At 53.8% G+C, this 18,213-nt stretch overlaps 1 protein-coding gene across 1 annotated transcript in view; it reads left to right on the forward strand.

The window, feature by feature from the left end:
• Positions 1 to 15,457, forward strand: part of CEP72 (centrosomal protein 72) — a 32,290-nt gene extending 16,833 nt beyond the window's left edge. Inside the window, 6 exon segments of the mRNA XM_033852691.2 lie at positions 4,434 to 4,560; positions 5,694 to 5,758; positions 5,760 to 5,891; positions 12,512 to 12,638; positions 13,793 to 13,904; positions 15,037 to 15,457. Of these exon segments, the coding sequence (XP_033708582.1) occupies positions 4,434 to 4,560; positions 5,694 to 5,758; positions 5,760 to 5,891; positions 12,512 to 12,638; positions 13,793 to 13,904; positions 15,037 to 15,331 (858 nt within the window). The 3' untranslated portion in view covers positions 15,332 to 15,457.
• The last annotated feature ends 2,756 nt before the right edge of the window (positions 15,458 to 18,213 follow it).

Below are 18,213 nucleotides of genomic sequence, written 5' to 3' on the forward strand. Positions count from 1 at the left end.
CTCGGCGAACAGGTTCTCCTGAGTGCGGCTGGGTCACCCTCCGCTGGGGCGCTGTGGGCGGTGACCGCTGCAGGTTCCCAGCAGGGTGGGCTGGTGTGTGTTATCCACTCGGCCTTCTTTTCCCGTTCACCCCACGGAAGGAGTATACTTGACAGATACGGTACACTGTTGGGAGCCTGAAATAGAGCTTTTAAAATGTTTTTTAATGCAGCAGAGTCGCGGCACCTATTGAGTCCTGAGTCAGCACAGCAGCAGCGTGGGGACTCCCTGAGGAAGCGCCCCGAGAAGCGGAGGGGCAGCTACAGCGGGGCTGGGCGGAGCCGAGGATGCAGGGCTGGTGCGTGGCGAGCCCCCCCCACCCCCGCGGCGCTTTGCCCCTCGTCCAGGCGGCCCCGGCCCCACTGCTTGCCCTCGTTCCTCTTCATTGTGTGTGCGCGCGACTCCCTAAGGTGTCTTAGGAAAGAATCTTCTCTATGAATGGAAGTTGACACTTGTAGAACACCTGTGGTTTAGGTTCCTGGTCTGTGAGTACACACTCTCACTCACACACAGTTTCTTCCGGATACATACATGGGCCCAGTTATGACAGTGGCTACTGTTACAGTTTAAAAAATGAAAGACAAGGGAAATTAAATAAGTTAATTGAGTGTTGTTTGCACGAATATGGAAAAGGCGTCAGAAACGTCCCAGTGTGAGCAAACCTAGCCCCTGCCTGAGGCTCGTGCAGGTGAGCTCGTGGGGACTTTGGTGGGTCGTGATGGTGGCTGCCCAGTGCCCCGTGGCCACTGCAGAGCAGGCCGTGGCATCGAGGCACCAGCCGCATTTACTCCACGTCCTGAGACCTCATACGTGTGTCCCTACACACGCATCTACACATGTATGTGTGCGTGGGGATGTGTGGATGCATGTTCGGGTCCCGGATCCTGTCCGGCGCACGTGGCGTATCTTAGCGTCGTGTCTCAGGCGCCTGTGAGCTGGAAGTGTTTCTGCGTCCTCCCATCGTCTACGTCCTGGAGGGTTTTGAAGCATTCAGACTGTGCTTCTGTGGGCCGGCCCCCAGTCCCAGTGTGGCTTGCTCTGCTGGCCCCTGGTGGCCAGGCTCAGCTGTGCTGTGTGGGTGTGGGCTCGTGTGGAGGCCCTGGGCTGGAGGTGGGGGACAGAAGAGCACAGGTTGCAGGTCAAGGTGAGGGAGCGCAGTGCCGCATGGTGGGGGGAGGCCAGGTCCCCGGGCTGGGGGCAGGGGACGGCATGGAGTGGCCGGTGGGCATTTGAGTTGTGGGGGGCGGGCAGTGGGTCCGTCTGAGTGGATACGGCAGACCAGTCCCAGCAAGGGGCAGAGGTGGCCAGCTGGTGCTGGTTGGGTGGACTTGGTGACGTATGCTGATGGACAGGGAACTGCGGGGGAGGGCTGTCCGGGTGGTCTCTGGCTTGGGCCGCCAGATGACAGTGGTGTCCGTCCGCTCAGGTCACAAGCACTTGCTGGGGACGCCCTGGGTATGGCCCTGTTCACGGAGCCCTGAGGGGAGGCCTGGCCAGAGGGCAGCCTTGTGGGGCAGATTTGAGCCTGGGTGCCTGCAGAGTCCACGTGCAGGAGGGTCCAGGGCGGTCAGGCTGAGGGGCCTCAAGAGGAGAGCCTGCCCTGGGAGGAGGGCCCTGGGCTGTGGGGTGCTGGGCCCCGAGGTACCCGGGAAGTGGCTCAGCGGCTGGGGAGGGAGGGTCTTAGATCCGACGCGTCGACAGTGTCTCCAGTAGGAACAAGTTGTTAAATCCACTGTAGCTTCCAGATCTTAAGTTGTTACCCACTTGACTCATCTTTGTCATGTATAGTTCTGGTGAGAGGACATACGGTAATCAGTCGATTCATTTGTTAAAGTTACTACTTCAGTTCTGTTACTCTTTGGTGGATTTTCCGTATTTGCGTGTGCGCGTGCATCCGTACACAGGCACACACATGCCTGCACACACGCTCACACGCACACACACGCATGCATGTGCACACAGCTGTTTAACTTGCAGTGCCGGCCCCTGAGCCCAGGGCGCCTGGTGGTGAGGGCTCTGCCCCCTTCTCTGTTGCAGACCCCACAGACCCCACCCTGGCTCAGCCCCTCCTTCTCAGAAGACAAGTTTATTGACGCAAAAGGGGTTAAATCCCTTTTGCCTGCTCGGAAAAGCACAGGAAGCGAAGGGTGCGTGGCAGGATGCTCCGGGCCCCTGCAGACCAGGAGTGTCTGAGCTGCTTGGAGGAGGCCCGGAGCTGGGGCCCTGTTCCCGCTCGGCGGCCTGGGGGCCCGAGCAGCAGAGGCCGCACAGCGTGCGTGAGCTGAGCCAGGTGTGGAGGCCATGGGGCCGCCGTCCTCTGTCAGGCCGCGTCTTCCTTCCTCAGCGCTAACACGACCCCGAGGTGAGCGCAGCTCTTAGGTGAACTGCTCCGCGGCGCTGTCACCGCCCCGTTCTCTTAGAAGCGCGCTCCCAGGCTGCTCGCCTCTCCCCGTGGTGCAAAGGGCCTCAAGGTGGAAGTGTCCTCCCGGGGGCACTGGCTTACGCGGCCTCCTCGTCCCGCCGGCTGGAGCCACCCACGGCGCCCTCGGGAGCGGGGGTCCTGGGCGTGCGTCCTTTGGCTCTCCGAAGACACGTCCTCGTTTGGGAGTGCAGGTTCTCGCCCAGAGTCACCCAGAGCGGTTGTGGACGGTGCTTCGTCGCCCTTGTCACTGGCCCAGCTGGAGATGGAGACATTCTCAAAGTTTGGGGCACGAGTGAAGACCACCCAGCAGACAGTGGGTGGCTTGCCCTCCGGGCTCACGGGGCAGGGGGCTGGCCCTGCCACGTCACTCCCAGGCGGGCGCGGGGGGAGAGCGTCCCAGCGGAGAAGGGGCGCAGGTGCCCTGACAGGGGCTGCGGCCCGGGGAGGCCGGGGGCTGGGGCTGGAAGGGGGCGTCCCACGAGGTTGGTGAGGGGAGCGCCTGGCCCCCTGTGGTTGGTCCTGAGCTGGAGACATAGAATCAGGGACGCTGGGCCCGTTGTAGGTGGTGGGCGGCTTCCAGCCGCAGGCCGCGGGGCCGAGCTCTGCTTTCACAGCTCGTCTGGCCGCTGTCTATTCGCCTCTTTAGTCTCTCACTGGATTGAGTGAAGGAAGGAAAACGAGGACTTGCTTGAGTTGGGAATGTGCTTGGGCCTTGCCTGTCCCCAGATGGGTGTCACCCCGGGCGGAGCCTCACCTGACGGGCTGGCCCTTGCTGTGGGGTTGGGACTTTGCAGGAGGGGCGCTGCCTGCGGGGCCCCCTCCTCTGAGCACTCTGACCCTGTGGTGAGATTGTCCTCTTGGAGAGGGCACGACCCTTCTGCCGGGTGGAAGGCAGAAGCCTGACCACGCTGGGGACCGCGGCTCCATCACCCACGCCTGCGGCTGAGCGTCCAGGTGCAGCTCCCGGCGGAGGTATGTGTGCTGATGCCCACAGGTGCTCTCTGCCTCGGCTCTTTGGGACCAGCAGCCGGCCTCAGTGTTCCCACGCCAACTGGTCCCCGGAGACGGCCACCCCGCCCTTGGTGTGACCTCGGGCAGAGCAGTGTCCCCTCTGCGGGCATGTGTTTCCCGGTGCTCCTGGGGCTCCCGTGGGTGCTCAGTGATGCCAGGAGTGAAGGGCTGTCCCGGCTCAAGTGGCCCAGGTCGCTCCCACCCTCCCTGCAGGGTCTCGCTGGCTGTTCCAGACGGCCTCGAGGAGGAAAGCCCTTTATCTGTGTAACAGTGGGGAGCGCCGGGCTGTGAAGGGCGGCGGGGCTCATCGCCAGCTCTGGCACTGCTGGCATTTACTCCCCAAATCCCCGGACCCAGGAATTGTTCCCTAGGCGCTCAGAAAGTGGGCAGGAGCCACCCCGCTTTCTGCAGTAATCCCTTAAAATTGGTAAAACAATTTCTAAACGGAAAGAAGAGAGCGTTGCCGTGAATGCCAGTGACTCTGCGGTCCTGGCGTGGTTGGGCCCGGGGTGGAGCCTCGGCAGCCTTGTGCCTGCGCCGTCCCGGCCAGCCCTCCCTCTAGTACCGCGTGGGCTGCGCTGCACTTAGGGCCTCCGGAGCTCCAGTGACCGTTCAGGCCGAGACTATTCTCCTCCCTCCCAGAATCGCTGGGGCTGGTTCAGGAGGGCCCAGGACAGCCGTCCCTGGGCACCGACCGGTCTCCTGACTGTTACACTAGGGTGACAGTTTCGCCGTTCCTCCCGGTGTGAGATGTTGTCCCCCGCCCCACACATGTGGACACATGTGCGGGGCGGGGAGGTGGATCCCATGAGCCACGCTTGCAGGCTTGTGGTGTGTGAACCGCCATCGTGCTTGTAGGCGGTGGGATGGGGCATCAGCGTGGCGCGCACGCCTAGTGCTGCATCGTACCCACTGGTTTCAGGCAGGGAAGAAGCCACGCTCGTGGTTTGTTTCCGTGCAGGTGTGTCCCAAGTTGCACTTGGCCGTGCCGCCCGGGAAGAAGGCCACCCTGGAGGTGGCGCTCCTCGACCTGGTGGGCAGGCACTGTAGTGGCTGCAGCCCCCTGCACGGCAGCGAGGTGTTCCTCGGCGAGCTGGCCTAGGGCTCTGCGGGCAGATGCTTGCGCCCCACTGCGGGGCGCTGGTCCCGTGTCTCACTGGACCGCCTCACCGGCGTCACTGCCTCACTGTGCTGCGGGGAGCGTCCTGATGGTCCTGTTCACAGCGTCTGGGCTCTCGGGAGGTGGCAGACAAGGAGGCTCCACGCGGCCTGTGGCTGTCGTTTCCCACCTGCTGGCGCTCCAGGCTTCCTGGAGGTATGTCATCAGCCAGTGGTGTTGGCATCGCTCTTCCTGGGTGTTGCTTCTCCTTGCTCTGTTTTAATGTGGGGATTTGGAGAGACTAAAATGCTGCTGCTGTCTTCTCCGAATCCTCTGAGCATTTGACTGAATGCAGGGCCCTGGATTTGCTGACCTTTTGGTGGCAATGACTTGAGGCCCAGGAAGATGTGGCCCCTCCCCAGAGGGGACTTGGGTTTTCTTCTGCCTGGTGCCTGGGTACAGGGGCACACAGGGGACCCCACATCCAGAGTTGGGGTGTGAGACGGGGACATGCTGTGTCCCCAGGGCCACGTTCTCTTTCCCCACAGCCTGATTGCAGCCTCACGTGCCCCAGGGGGAGCAGGGACCTGCCAGCTCTCTCCTTCCAGCAGACCCCGATCTGCCTGGATCTCCTAGCTTAGCTGCACCATAGGCTCCCGAGCCTTCCACTCAGTGTCTTGGCCCCTCAGCTTCTCCTTCTGCAATCAGGGCGCCCTGAGAAGCTGGCGCCCCTGGATCCTGACCACATAAACCTACACCCTGTCAGGGCTAGCAGCAGGACTGTCTGCTTTCCCAGTCGTGGAGCAGGGCCAGGCCTGGAACAGCAGTCGGTGCTGTGTGAGAGCGCGTTAAGGCAGACCTCCTAATGGTGGCCTTTCCCTGAGGCCCCTTCTCTAGGTCTCTAAGACTGTTGCTCTTTGCCTGTTGGTCCTCATCCACGGCGGGGGATAAAGAGGCCTGATGAGGTCATTTCAATGGCATACGTGTCCCTTTTCCAGTCTGCATGCCGGCCAGTGTTTTTGAGCCATGTAGCCCGTGTTACTCAAAATGCATGGAACATGTTTTGTTTACACTCATCCTTTCAACATAAATGTTGTAATAATGTTTGATTCTTACTTCTAGCTCAGGCAAGACACATTTTGTCATCTGTCCAAGAGTTTACAGCCACTCAGGACAGTTCAACAACATGTGAGTGAAGAAATTAGCTCCCTGACTATGGAAAATAAGTCTTTGCAGAGTCGCCTTGCTGAGCTACAGCAGCAGTATAGCGTGAAGATGAGTGAGGTGGTGTCGGAACTCAGCGACACTCGGAAGGAGATGGTGAGTTAGTTCCGTTTGTTCACAGATGGAGCAAAATGTAGGTTTTTTTTTTTTTTTTTTTTTTTTTGCGGTACGCGGGCCTCTCACTGTTGTGGCCTCTCCCGTTGCGGAGCACAGGCTGCGGACGCACAGGCTCAGCGGCCATGGCCCATGGGCCCAGCCGCTCTGTGGCATGTGGGATCCTCCCAGACCGGGGCACGAACCCGTGTCCCCTGCATTGGCAGGTGGACTCTAAACCACTGCGCCACCAGGGAAGCCCCAAAATGTAGTTTTGACATCACAGAATGAGAGTAGCTTCTCAACGCTGCTTCCCCTTACAGCTGTCGGGCACAACACCGGGGCCCCTTCCTGCCCTTCGCAGGACGCGAACCCCCTCCCCCACCAGGCTCTCCTCACCCCCAGGGACTCCAGCTGCCCTTCAGGGACGCAGCGTGACTCTGTCACTCCAGGACCCCTCATGACAGTGATTGCAGATGGCAGCATTGCCACTTGTCCCAGCTCTGCCTCTCCTGGGCAGCTGCGTTCTGTTCTGAGAGAGGCCGAGTGGGAGAGAAAAAGAGAGAGTGAGGCGGGGCTGGAGGTGGAGTTTCTGTGGCCCCAGTGTTCCCTGGCCCAGGCTCCCCAGAACACTGGTGAGAGAGGTTCCAGTTACCTGGCTGTCCTGTCTGCACTAGCCCGCTATGAGACCGAGGTGTCCTGTTGGACCTGTGGGAACTCCGCCACCAGGTGGCACTGAAGGGCAGCCAGAGCCAGCACAGTGTGGGCCTGGCAGTGGAGCCCACTTCCTGGCTGAGGCTGCCCTTGTCCTTTGTAGCCTCGCCATGAGACCATCACTCATAAATGCCTACACTAAAAAGGAAAAAAGATCTCAAAATCTCAAATAAAGCAGCTAACTTTACAGCTAGAGGAACTAGGAGGAAGAACACACTGAATCCAGAGAAAGCAGAAGGAAGGAAATAATAAAGATCATAGCAGAAAGAAATAAGAGAGTAGAAAAGCAACAGGAAAACAATGAACAAAACGGAGTTGGGTTTTGAAAATATACAAAACCAATAAACTCTTAGCTAGACTAAGAAAGAGAGGAGATTAAAAATCAGAAATGAAAGAGGAGGCATTACAACGGATGCCTCAGAAATAAAGAGTCAAAGAACGGCTATATACAAGCACGTTGGAGAGCCTAGGAGAAATGGGTAAATTCCTAGAAACATACAACCTACCAAGACTGTATCAAGAAGAAACAAAACCTAAGAGACCAATAACAAATGAGATGGAACAGTAATCAACCTCTTAATAAAGGAAAGTCCAGGACCAGATGGCCTCATGGCTGAATTCTATCAAACATTCAAAGCATTAATACTTATCCTTCTTAAACTTTTCCAAAAAAATAGAAGTAGAGGGAATACTTTAAAACTAATTTCATAAGGCCAGCACTGCCCAGATACCAAAGCCAAAGGCACTGCAAGAAAACAAAACTACAGGCTACTATCTGATGCACATAGATGTAAAAATCCCCAACAGAAGACTGGCGTACCAAATTCAGCAACACACCACCGCCAAGAGGGAGTGTCCCCTGGAGTGCAAGGTTGGTTCAACACACACACATTAATACTCTACATTAACTCATGGAGAGAGAAAGACCACACAGTCATCCCAAGTGATGGAGATAGAGCATCTGACAGAGTTCAGCATCCATTCATGATAAGAAAAAAACTCAGCAAAATAGGTGTGAAAGAAAATTTCCTCAACACAATGAAGGCCATCTGTGAGAAGCCCTTGGCTCACCTCACGATCAGTGGGGGAGACTGAATGCTTTTCCTCTGAGACCCAGTATGAGACCAGGGTGTCCAGTCTGCAGCTTCTCTTCCACTGGAAGTACAGCTGACCCTTGAACACGTGGGTTTGAACTACATGGGTTCATTTATACGTGGATTTTTTAAATAGTAAAATACTATAGTACTACACAATTGGAAGTTGGTTGAATCCATGGACACAGAACTGCAGATTTGGAGGGCTGACTATAAATTATATGCAGATCTTCAGCTGCAAGGAGAGTCGGCTCCCCAGCCCCCCGACCCCCCGTGGTTCAGGGATCAACTGTACTAGCAAGAGCAAGCAGGTGAGAAAAAGAAACAAAAGGCATCCAGATTGGAAAGGAAGGAGTAAAGTTACCTCTGTTTGTAGATGATGTGATCATTCATGTAGAAAACATTAAAGACTTCACAAAAGAAAAGCAGAACAAATAAATTCAGTGAAGTTGCAGGATACAAAGTCAGCACAACAAAAATCATTCTTATTTCTTTATACCAATGATTGTTCCCAAGCCATTCCATTTATAGCATCAAAAAGAATAAAATACTTAGGAATAAATTTAACCAAGAAGGCTAAAGATCTTAACACTGAAAACTGTAAAACATTGATAAAAGAAGTTGAAGAAGACAAATGAGCGGAAGGATATCCCATGTTCATGGGTGGAAGGTTGTTAGTGTTAAAATGTCCACACTGCCCAAAGACATTTACAGTCGCAGTGTAAGCCCTATAAAAATTCCAATGGCATTTTTCACAGAAATAGAAAAAACGATTCTAAAATTTGTATAATTATTTTTCTTTTAATTTGTATTCTTCTTTTTGTAGTTCCACAAAAGACCCCAAATCACCAAAGTGATCTTGAGAAAGAACAGAGTTTCAGGCATCACGCTTCCTGATTTAAAATTATATCACAAAGCTATAGTAATCATAACAGTATGGTGCTGGCACAGAAACAGACATAGATTACTGGAACAGAATAGAGAACCCAAAAATAAACCCACACATATATGTCAACTAATTTTTGACAAGGGCACCAAGAATACACCATGGTGAAAGGATGATCTCTTCAGTAAATGGTGTTGGGAAAACTGGATGTTCACAGGCAAAAGAATGAACTTGGACCCTTATCTTACAGCACACACAAAATTCAACTCAGAGTGGATTAAAAATTTAAATATAAGACTTGAAACTAAAACTCCTAGAAGGGGCTTCCCTGGTGATCCAGTGGTTAGGACTCCACGCTTCCACTGCAGGGGGCATGGGTTTGATCCCTGGTAGGGGAACTAAAATCCCACATGCCGCGTAGTGCGGCCAAAAAAAAAAAAAACCTAGAAGAAAACAGGGGAAGAAAGCTCCTCGACATGGCCTTGGCAGTGATTTTTTGGATGTAACACCAAAAGCAAAGGCAACAAAAGCAAAAGTAAACTAGTGGGACTACCTCAAACTAAAAGTTTCTGCAGAGCAAAGGAAAGCATCACCAAAATGAAAAGGTAGCCTATGGATTGGGAGAAAATATTTGCAAACCATTTATCCGATGAGGGGTTAATATACAACTCAATAGAAGAAAAAAAGAAACCCAACTAAAAAACGGGCAGAGGACCTAAAAAGAAGACATACAGATGGTCAACAGACATGTGAAAATGATGCTCAGTATTACTAATCATCAGGGAAATGCAAATCAAAACCAGAGTGAGCTGTCGCTTCACACCTGCAGAATGACTGTCATCAAAAAGACAAGAGATAACAAGTGGAGGATGTGGAGAGAAGGGAACCCTCGTGCACTGTTGGCGGGAATGTACGTTGGTGCAGCCGCTGTGGAGAACAGTATGGAGGGTCCTCAAAAAGCCCACAGTAGAACTAGCATGTGATCCAGCAATCCCGCTTCTGCGTGTTTATCCAAAGGAAGTGAAATCAGGATCTGGAGGAGATGCGTGTACTGCCATGTTCGCTGCAGTATTAGTCACAGTAACCAGCCTAAGCGCCCTTCAGCGGATGAGTGGGGAAAGGAGACGTGGTGTATGTGTACAGCGGGACATTATTCAGCTTTAAAAAGAAGGGAATCCTGCCATAGACCTCGAGGGCGTTATGCTAAGTGAAATAAGTCAGACGTGGAAAGAAAATAAACTCCATGATCTCATATATGGAATCTAAGAGTTGAGTTCATAGAGGCAGAGAGTAGAGCGGTGGTCACCGGTGGTGGGGAGGTGGGGGGAGTGGGGAGATGGTGGCCCAGGGCACAGAGTGGCAGCTCTGTAGGTGACTAAGTCTAGGGCTCTAAAGCGTGCCTGGTGGTCACAGTGAATAAGACCACATGGAATCTGGAAATCTGCTGAGAGAGCAGATTTCCGGTGTTCTCATCACCCAGAAAATGGTTACTGTGTGAAGAGAAGATGTGTGTATTACCTCGACTGTGGCCGTCACTATGTACACGCACATCAGACCATCGAAGGGGCACCTTAAACATGATAATTTTTACTTAAAGACCATCGTGCATTCAGCATGGTGAGGTCTTTACCTCACTGATCATTATGGTTCAGTTTAATTGTGTGGAAACTATTTAAGTGTTCTTTCATTTTATTTTTATTTATTTATTTTATAGCCAAAATAAGTAAATTTGACCCATATAGATAATTGTTCTTTTTGGTCAAGCTCGTATGTTGTCAGGGTTGAGTGTGGGGGCCATGGAGTTAGGCTGCCCGGTGTGAATCTGGTGACCCCTGTGCCGTGTGATGGGCCCACGCCTGTGCCCTGGTCCCTCGGGGACTGCTGAGGTGACACCTGTGTGCTCAGTGGTGTCGGCGTTCCCAGCGCGTGGTCCTAGCGGTGTTGCTGTCCCGCGTGGGCGCACCTCCTGGCTGTTCTCTGCATTGCCCTCCACACGCTGCCGCCACCTGGCACCCTGCCTGCCATTGACGGCTGTTAGTGCCCTGAGCGTGGGATGCTTCCTCTCGTGCTTTCCCCCTTGTGCCTGCTCTCTCTCTCTCACTCTGCTTTGACTGACACGAGCATAGCCACCAGCAGATTTCTCCCATTAGTGTTGCTATGGTGTATCTTTCTTTTTCCGTCCTTTTAATTTATTGGTGTGCTTATATTTAAAGTGGGTTCCCTGTAGGCAGCGTACACTTGGGTCTTGCGTTTTTAATCTAACTAACAACCTCTCCCTTTTATTTGCAGTAGACTTTTTAAAAAAATTCAATTGATTTAAACTAAAAAGCAGTAACGGTTCACCCCCTTCTCCCACCCCTAAGCTCTGCCTCTGGCAGGCACCAAGTTCTCTGTATCTGTGGGCTTCACTTCGTTTGTTTTAGATTCCACGTGTGACTGAGATCACGTGGTATCCGTCTTTCTCGTTGTAACATACAGCGCATCTTCTTTATCCATCATCTATTGATGGGCGCGGAGGTCGCTCCACAGCTTGGCTATTGTAAGTAATGCTGCTGTGAGCATGGGGGGGTGCACATATCTTTTCAAATTAGTGTTTTGTTTGCTTCAGATAAATGCCCCGAAGTGGGATTGCTGGATCTGCTAGCTCTGATTTTAATTTTCTGAGGAACCTCCATACTGTTCTCTGTAGTGGCTGCACCAGTTCACATTCCCACCAACGGCGCACGAGGGTTCCCTTTTCTGCACACCCTTGGCAACACTTGTTATCGCTTGTCCTTTTGCTGAAGCCGTGCTGGCAGGTGTGGTGACACCTCGCTGTGGTTTGATCTGCATTTCCCCGATGACTAGCGATGCTGAGCATCTTTCTATGCGCCTGTTGGCATCTAGATGGCTTCTTTGAAAAAATGTCTGTTCAGGTCCTCTGCCCATGTTTAAATCAGATTGTTTTTTCACTGTTGTGTGAATTCTTTATATATTTTGGATATTAACCCCTTATCAGACAAATGGTTTGCAAATATTTTCTCCCAATCCGTAGGCTGCCTTTTCAGTTTGTTGATGGTTTCCTTTGCTGTGTAGAAGCTTTTTGGCTTCTGTCCCGTGGTTAAGAGGGTGGGCTGTAGGGATGGCAGCAGGTACTGAACCCCCTGTGTTAGGTTGTCTAGTGCTGCGTAACAAGTCACCCCCAGTCACACCTCAGACAGCACACGCTTACCCTGTGTGGTCTCTGTGGTCAGAGCCCAGGGTAGCTGAGCCGTGTGTCTTAGGGCCTCCTGAAGTTGTTGTCAGGCTGTCACTCGGGGCTGGGGTCTCCTCTGAAGGCTTAGCAGGGTGCAGGTCCTCCACGCCCATTCCAGGCAGCCCCGCAAGTCCTCACGACGCGGCAGCTGGTGCGGAGGGTGCCACGTGGTGGCTTCTGTGTGTTGTGTGTGGCGGGGACGGGTCTCCTCCCCGGGCGTGAGCACCCTCTGTGCTCAGTCCCCCCGTTTGTAAAATGGGAGTGGAAGTAGCCACAGGGTTGCTGGGAGACAAGTGTCTGAAGTGTCTGGTGCTTACCATCTTGTCAAGACAGAGATCCTACACACAGCTTCATTTTTAGAGGCATAAGTGAAAAATAGTGAAGTGGTACCGGCATCCTCTGGGTGTCTGCGCGCAAATGGCTCTCGCATCCAGGAAGGGCTGCAGCCCCAGCCTGCGTGGTCACCGGGCAGTGCGTCGTCCCCATGGGCACAGCAGGCCTGTCAACCCGGAAACAGAGGACCGTGGGTTTGGGGGTTTGGGCAGATGAGTAGTGGCACCCCTTCTCCTTACACTGTGCAGTTTGGGACCATTTGGATCCAGACAGACGGGCCCCAGATGCCATCTTTGTAGCGATGCAGCGTCTGCACAGAGTTTGATTCGCCTGTTTGGCACGCGTTGCTCTGTGTCTGCAGGATCACCTGAGGCAGCGTCTGGGCAGAACTCTGGAGGAAAGCAGTAGCTTGAAGTCTCTTCTGTTCAGCGTGAAAAAAGACGTGAGAAACGCCGACGGTCCATCCACACTGAACTTGCAGATCACTGGTGAGTTCACGGTTTACTTGTACGTGTAAGAGTCAGGATTTCACAGGATTCAGACTCAGCAAGTGCAGTGAAGCGGGGTCGGAGCCCCCAGCCCTGCCAGGGCGGGCACGCATGCCCGGGACCGTCTCTCTGAGCTGCTGAAAGGCCACGGGGCCCTCCCCGGGGCGTCCTCCTCCTTGGTTACGGCTCCTTCCAGACCCAGGGCATTTTTGTTTCCCTCTTCACTGTCTTGGATTCTGTTTTGCCAGTTTTGCAAAAGTGCCCTTGGGATTTCGAGGTGGGGTGCAGCCTGCTCTGGGGTAATGTGAGGTGACGTGGGGTCCCACAGGGGCTTCAGCCTGAGTGTCTGCTCCAGTCTGACCTCTCGGGGGTCTGAAACTTCTTCCTAAAAGACCGGGTGGTAAGCATCTCAGGGCGTGAGCACAGTCACAGCCGAGACCCTCCGGGGCCCGCCGCCCGGTAACCGTCCCCGCAGCCCTTCACCCCAGTCCTGTCGGCTGCCGGGGTCTTCTTCCTGAACGCCCAGCTGTCCAGCAGCAGATCAGCCTACGACTTCTGGCTGGCGCCAGGCCCACCTCCACCTGTCTGCTCCACGCCGCACGCACCCCTCAGGGGTGCCCGGAGGGCAGAGTCCCGGGGCTTCATCCCCAACAGCAGGGGCTGGCGCTGGGCCCTGGGTGGGTTGATTGCAGGTGGAGAGGGGGCTGCTTTGTTCACCCTGATGACCTTTTCCCGTGTTTCCCAGGTGTGCTTTAAACTCTAGAATCATTTTAGTTTCCAGAATGTGGGAGTGTTGGGACTTCCCTCGTGGCGCAGTGGTTAAGAATCCGCCTGCCAGTGCAGGGGACACGGGTTCGAGCCCTGGTCCGGGAAGATCCCACATGCCACGGAGCCACTAAGCCCGTGCGCCACAACTACTGAGCCTGTGCTCTAGAGCCCACGAGCCACAGCTACTGAGCCTGCGTGCCTAGAGCCCGTGCTCCGCAACAAGAGAAGCCACCGCAGGGAGAAGCCCGCGCGCCGCAACTAGGGAAAGCCCGCGCGCAGCAATGAAGACCGAACGCAGCCAAAACTAAACAAATAAATAAACAAACAAAATTTTTAAAAATGTGGGAGCGCATTTCACTGAATATCGCTACTTCTTTTCCCATCAGGGTTTCAGACAAGTGTGAAGCGGCTCTCCGGGGAGATGGTGGAACTAAAGCAGCGTCTGGAGCACTACGACAGGATCCAGGAACTCACCCAGATGCTGCGGGAGAGCCGTAGGTGCCTGCCCGGGGCAGCGGGCCACTGGTCCTGAGCCCACGTGTGTCGCTGGGTTGACTCGGAGCTTGTGTGAGCTTCTGCGTCTTACTGAGCAGCGAGGTCCTTCCTGCTGCAGCTTCCTGGGAGGTGTTAAGGGGGGACGAGGGGCGAGGGAGAGGAGGCGTCGTGTCCTGGAGGCCTGCGCGTGCCCCCTCGGCGTGGTGGTTCTCGGCTGTTCTCACAGAAACAGATTCCACCTTTGCCCCCAGCTCAGATTTTGTGAAGAGACCTGCGTGCTGGCAAGCGGGTGGGGCTGCGGAGGGGAAGCCGCGGCAGTGGGGGGCAGGCCTGAGGGCAGCACTCCCGCCCCACCCTCCCTTTTCCTCTGCTCTCCCCCCGCCCCCTTCTCACTGTCGGACGAGGTCACCACAGCGGCCAGGCTGTGACCTTGTGGGGATTGGAGGCCACAGGCCCCTGGGCCCATCCCAGCACACGCCCCGTGGGGGAGGGCAGGCAGGCCGCAGGCGGGTGGGCTCCGTGGGCTCGGTGTGGGCAAGGCAGGGCCGCAGCGCCTCTCGGAGCAGCAGGTGGTTAGGTGCTGAGCCTCCGCCTGGCCCGTGGCTCTCCCAGTGTCCCGGCAAACGGGGTTTGTCGCTGGCGTGGCCAGCTTTGTGGAGAACGCGGCCCCGCGCTATCTGTGGCTCGCGGCGCCACGGAGGTCCCTCAGTCAGTGCCAACCGGGTGAGCTGGCAGCCTGGAGACGGGGTCGGCAGCGTGCAGCCCCACTTCCCTGCTGAGATTCCTCCAGAGTTAAAAACGGCCACAGCATTAAAGAACCCAGGCCTTTCCCATTGTGCCGTGTCCGTGTCAGAAGTGCAGTTGCCCGCGAATTAGACATGCTTCCATCCTTGGACCTTTTCTAGAACTGGAACATTGTTTTCTTGCCGTGAAGAGGGAGCGTTCTTGTCAGAGCGTCGAGGGGCCTCCCCTCCCCACCCCTTCAGCTCCCGCGCCGCGCCAGCGGGGCTCCTGCTGGGCCGGGGCTGGGGAGACACAGCCCCGCCAGGCGAGGGGCAGCAGCAGGGCCGGCGCGAGGGCCCCCCGGGCGGGGACGGGGCCCGGGGCTGAGCGCTGTCCCCTGCCTCGTCTCCAGGTACCTGGTCAGCACCAACGAGCACCTCCTGCGGGAGCTGGGCCAGGTGCGGGCGCAGCACGAGGCCGAGGTGGAGCCGCTGCACTGGAGCCACAGGGAGCTCAAGAAGACCGCGGCCCTGCGCCCCAGCGCCCGCCCGCGTCCGCGCCCTGAGCGCTCCTCTCTGTGGGTGTCTGTCTTCAGGGCCTGTGGTGCAGCCGGGGGGGGTCTGAAGTGTCCTAAAAAGACAGGCTCATCCAAGCCCCTTACATGTCTTGAGACAAACAGGTCAGTAGTTTTTCATCAAATATCTTGAGACAAAGAAAATGCTGTAATTTTCTGCCTAACGTGCAAGAAAGCAGCTCTGTAGGACGGTTAAAGAAAATGATTGATTGTGTGACAAGCAGCCCTTATTTAATAAACTAATACATTGTTCTAAAAAGTGGCTCTTCGATTATAACTGAGTTTCGCGTTGAGTTCTTTTATGAAATAAGCCGTGCACCACGGTTGATGAGCACGAACTGCAAGATCTGAGACTAAATACAAGTAACACCTAGAGCTGTGAAGAATACTGTTTGTGGCATTAACTTTCCACAGGGGAAATACCGCCCAAGCCCCGTTCTCCTTGGTTTGCAGTTCATTTCTGAAAATTATGTCCTAACAGGGCATAAAATTAGATTTTTAGATTGGAAACGTTGTATCTCAGGTAATACTTGCTTTCTTTCGTGAAGCGAAGTGATTGTTGAGAGTGCCGTGCGGTGGACTTAGGGAGCAGAGCTGCAGGTCGAGAGCAGGGGCTGGCGCGGGCCCTGGGGCTCAGGAGGCGGCCCTCGCCTTCAGGTCGCGTTGCGTTTTCGTAACCACAGGGAAGTCGGTATGGGGGTGCGTGTTTCATCATGAGATTTTTTTTTTTATTTAAAGATTTTCGCACGAATCCGTTTTCAGCTTGTAGAAGGTTGTCGCCATGCTGTTACTTTATGTTTCTCGTTTGGGTTACGTTGAGCTTTGTATTTTTCATCAAATGTGGGAAGTTTGGGCCACGATTTCCCGTTATTTCTCCCTTGACCCGAGCCGCCTTTCCAATCCCCTCCCCCCGGCACTCCAGTGACGCCACGTCAGCCCCTGGGTCTGGCCCCCCCTTTCCCTAATCTTGGGTCTTTTCCTCCTTAGTGTTCTAGGAGCTTCGGTTGGGTGGTCTCTGTTGTCCCGTCACAGAGTTTACTGCTGTTTCCTCCATGCGCCTGATCTGTTGTTGGGCTTGTAGACTGAATTTTTAATTTTAGAAATTGTATATTCCTTCGTACTAAAATTCCACTTGGTCCTTTTTTATAAAAAGGAAAGAAAATCTTTTTTGTAAAGGTTTTATTTCCCATTATGTTCATGTTTCACTTAACTCCTTAACCATATTCTGAGTAGCGTTACTACAGGTGATCTGGAACTGTTTGCGAAGTGGTGACACCAGCCAACGCTGCTGCTGGCAGGTGCGTGGGGACACCTGCTGGCCCTCGCGCCCCACACTTTCCATCAAGCTTCTAGAAGTCCGCCTCCTAGGGAGTCCTGCACCTGCTGCCCCGTCGGCCAGGGTGAGCACCTGCCTTTCCAAGGTGCCTGGTCCAGGATTTTCCCTGTTTTCCTACCGGATAGTCTGTCTCTTAACTTGTAGGAGTTATTTGTAGTGCTGGATACTAGTACTTTGTGCATTATGTTTGCAAATAGCTTTTTCTTGTCTTTCCACATTTTAATGGTGTGTTTTGATGAAGAGAAAATCTAAAGTTTTTTGTTGCTGTTGATGATGTGGACCATTTTTAACGTCTTTATTGAATTTGCTACAGTATTGCTCCTGGTTTTTTGGCTGTGAGGCATGTGGGATCTTAGCTCCCCGACCAGGGATCAAACCTGCACCCCCTGCTTTGGAAGTCAAAGTCTTAACCGCTGGACTGCCAGGGAAGTCCCAATTTAAACTTTAATAGGATGAAATGTATCAGTGTTTTTCATGATGACTTTTGTGTTTGTGATCATAAAATATCCATGTATCTTCTGAACGAGCATACAGTGTTGTCTGTTTTGAGTATTGGATACATATTCTACCTGGAATTGACTTCTGTGCGTGTTGTGAGGGTTAAGGACCCAGTTCCGGGGTTTTCACGTGTAGCATCATCCATTCACAAGACTCGGTCACAAATGATTCGTGTGTCTGTTCCCTCCACTGGTGTCCAGTCCGTCCCTGTGCAGCACCACACTCCGTAGGTCAAGACCTCCCACCCCATGTCAGGGTGTTTGGGCTACTTCTGACCCTTTGAATTGCATGAGCTTCAGAACTAGCTGGTTAAGTTGGGATTTTGTCTGGGATTGCATTGGTCGGTTTGGGAAGAGCTGACATAGGTAATATTGGGTCTTACAAGCCATGACTGTAGTATCTGTGTCCACTTATTAGACCTCCTTTAATGTACGTTAATTATAGTTCTGTAATTTTCTCCATGGAGGTCTTACGCATCTTTTGTTATGTGTCTTCCTAGGTTTTCCTTATTTTGTGATGCCACATCTAAAAGATGTGTTTTTGAAATGTGTTTGTTTGTGTTATATGGAAATAGAACTGATTTTTTGTACATTAGTTTTACACCCAGCCGTCTTGTTAGACTCGTAATAATTCGCCTGTAGCTGCCTAGACTTCCCAGCACCGTCACGCCTGCTGTGAGTGATGGCGTTTCTTTCCTCCGTTCCAGTCCTTTGCTCTGGGCTCTGTGTTTTCTTCTCGGTGTTGTTCTGAGTTTTGCTCCTCTGTGCTGGGCGCGTCTAGTGTAATTGTGGACTGTGCGTGCTGGTGGAGTGGGCATCTGTCTGTGGACTGTGCGTGCTGGTGGAGTGGGCATCTGTCTGTGGACTGTGCGTGCTAGTGGAGTGGGCATCTGTCCTGCTCTGGCGCTAAATCAAAGGGGGCTTTTACCACTTCACCACTGAACTTGCGCCACTAAACTCGGGTTTCTGGTGGCCTTGCTCCTTCTGTTGTTAATTTGCTAAGAATTTGTCATCATGAGTGGATGAATAAGACACTCTGCTGCCACTACTGAGATGACCATGTGACTTTTCTCCCTTGTCCTATTAATATGGTTATAACTACAGTAACTTTGTGGGAGAAGCACGACTTACTGATGATGGGCTTTCCTTCCATACACGTTGTTGTACGTGGTTTGTGGGTGT

Source organism: Tursiops truncatus, chromosome 3, assembly GCF_011762595.2.
Source record: "Tursiops truncatus isolate mTurTru1 chromosome 3, mTurTru1.mat.Y, whole genome shotgun sequence".
Classification (NCBI taxonomy): domain Eukaryota; kingdom Metazoa; phylum Chordata; class Mammalia; order Artiodactyla; family Delphinidae; genus Tursiops; species Tursiops truncatus.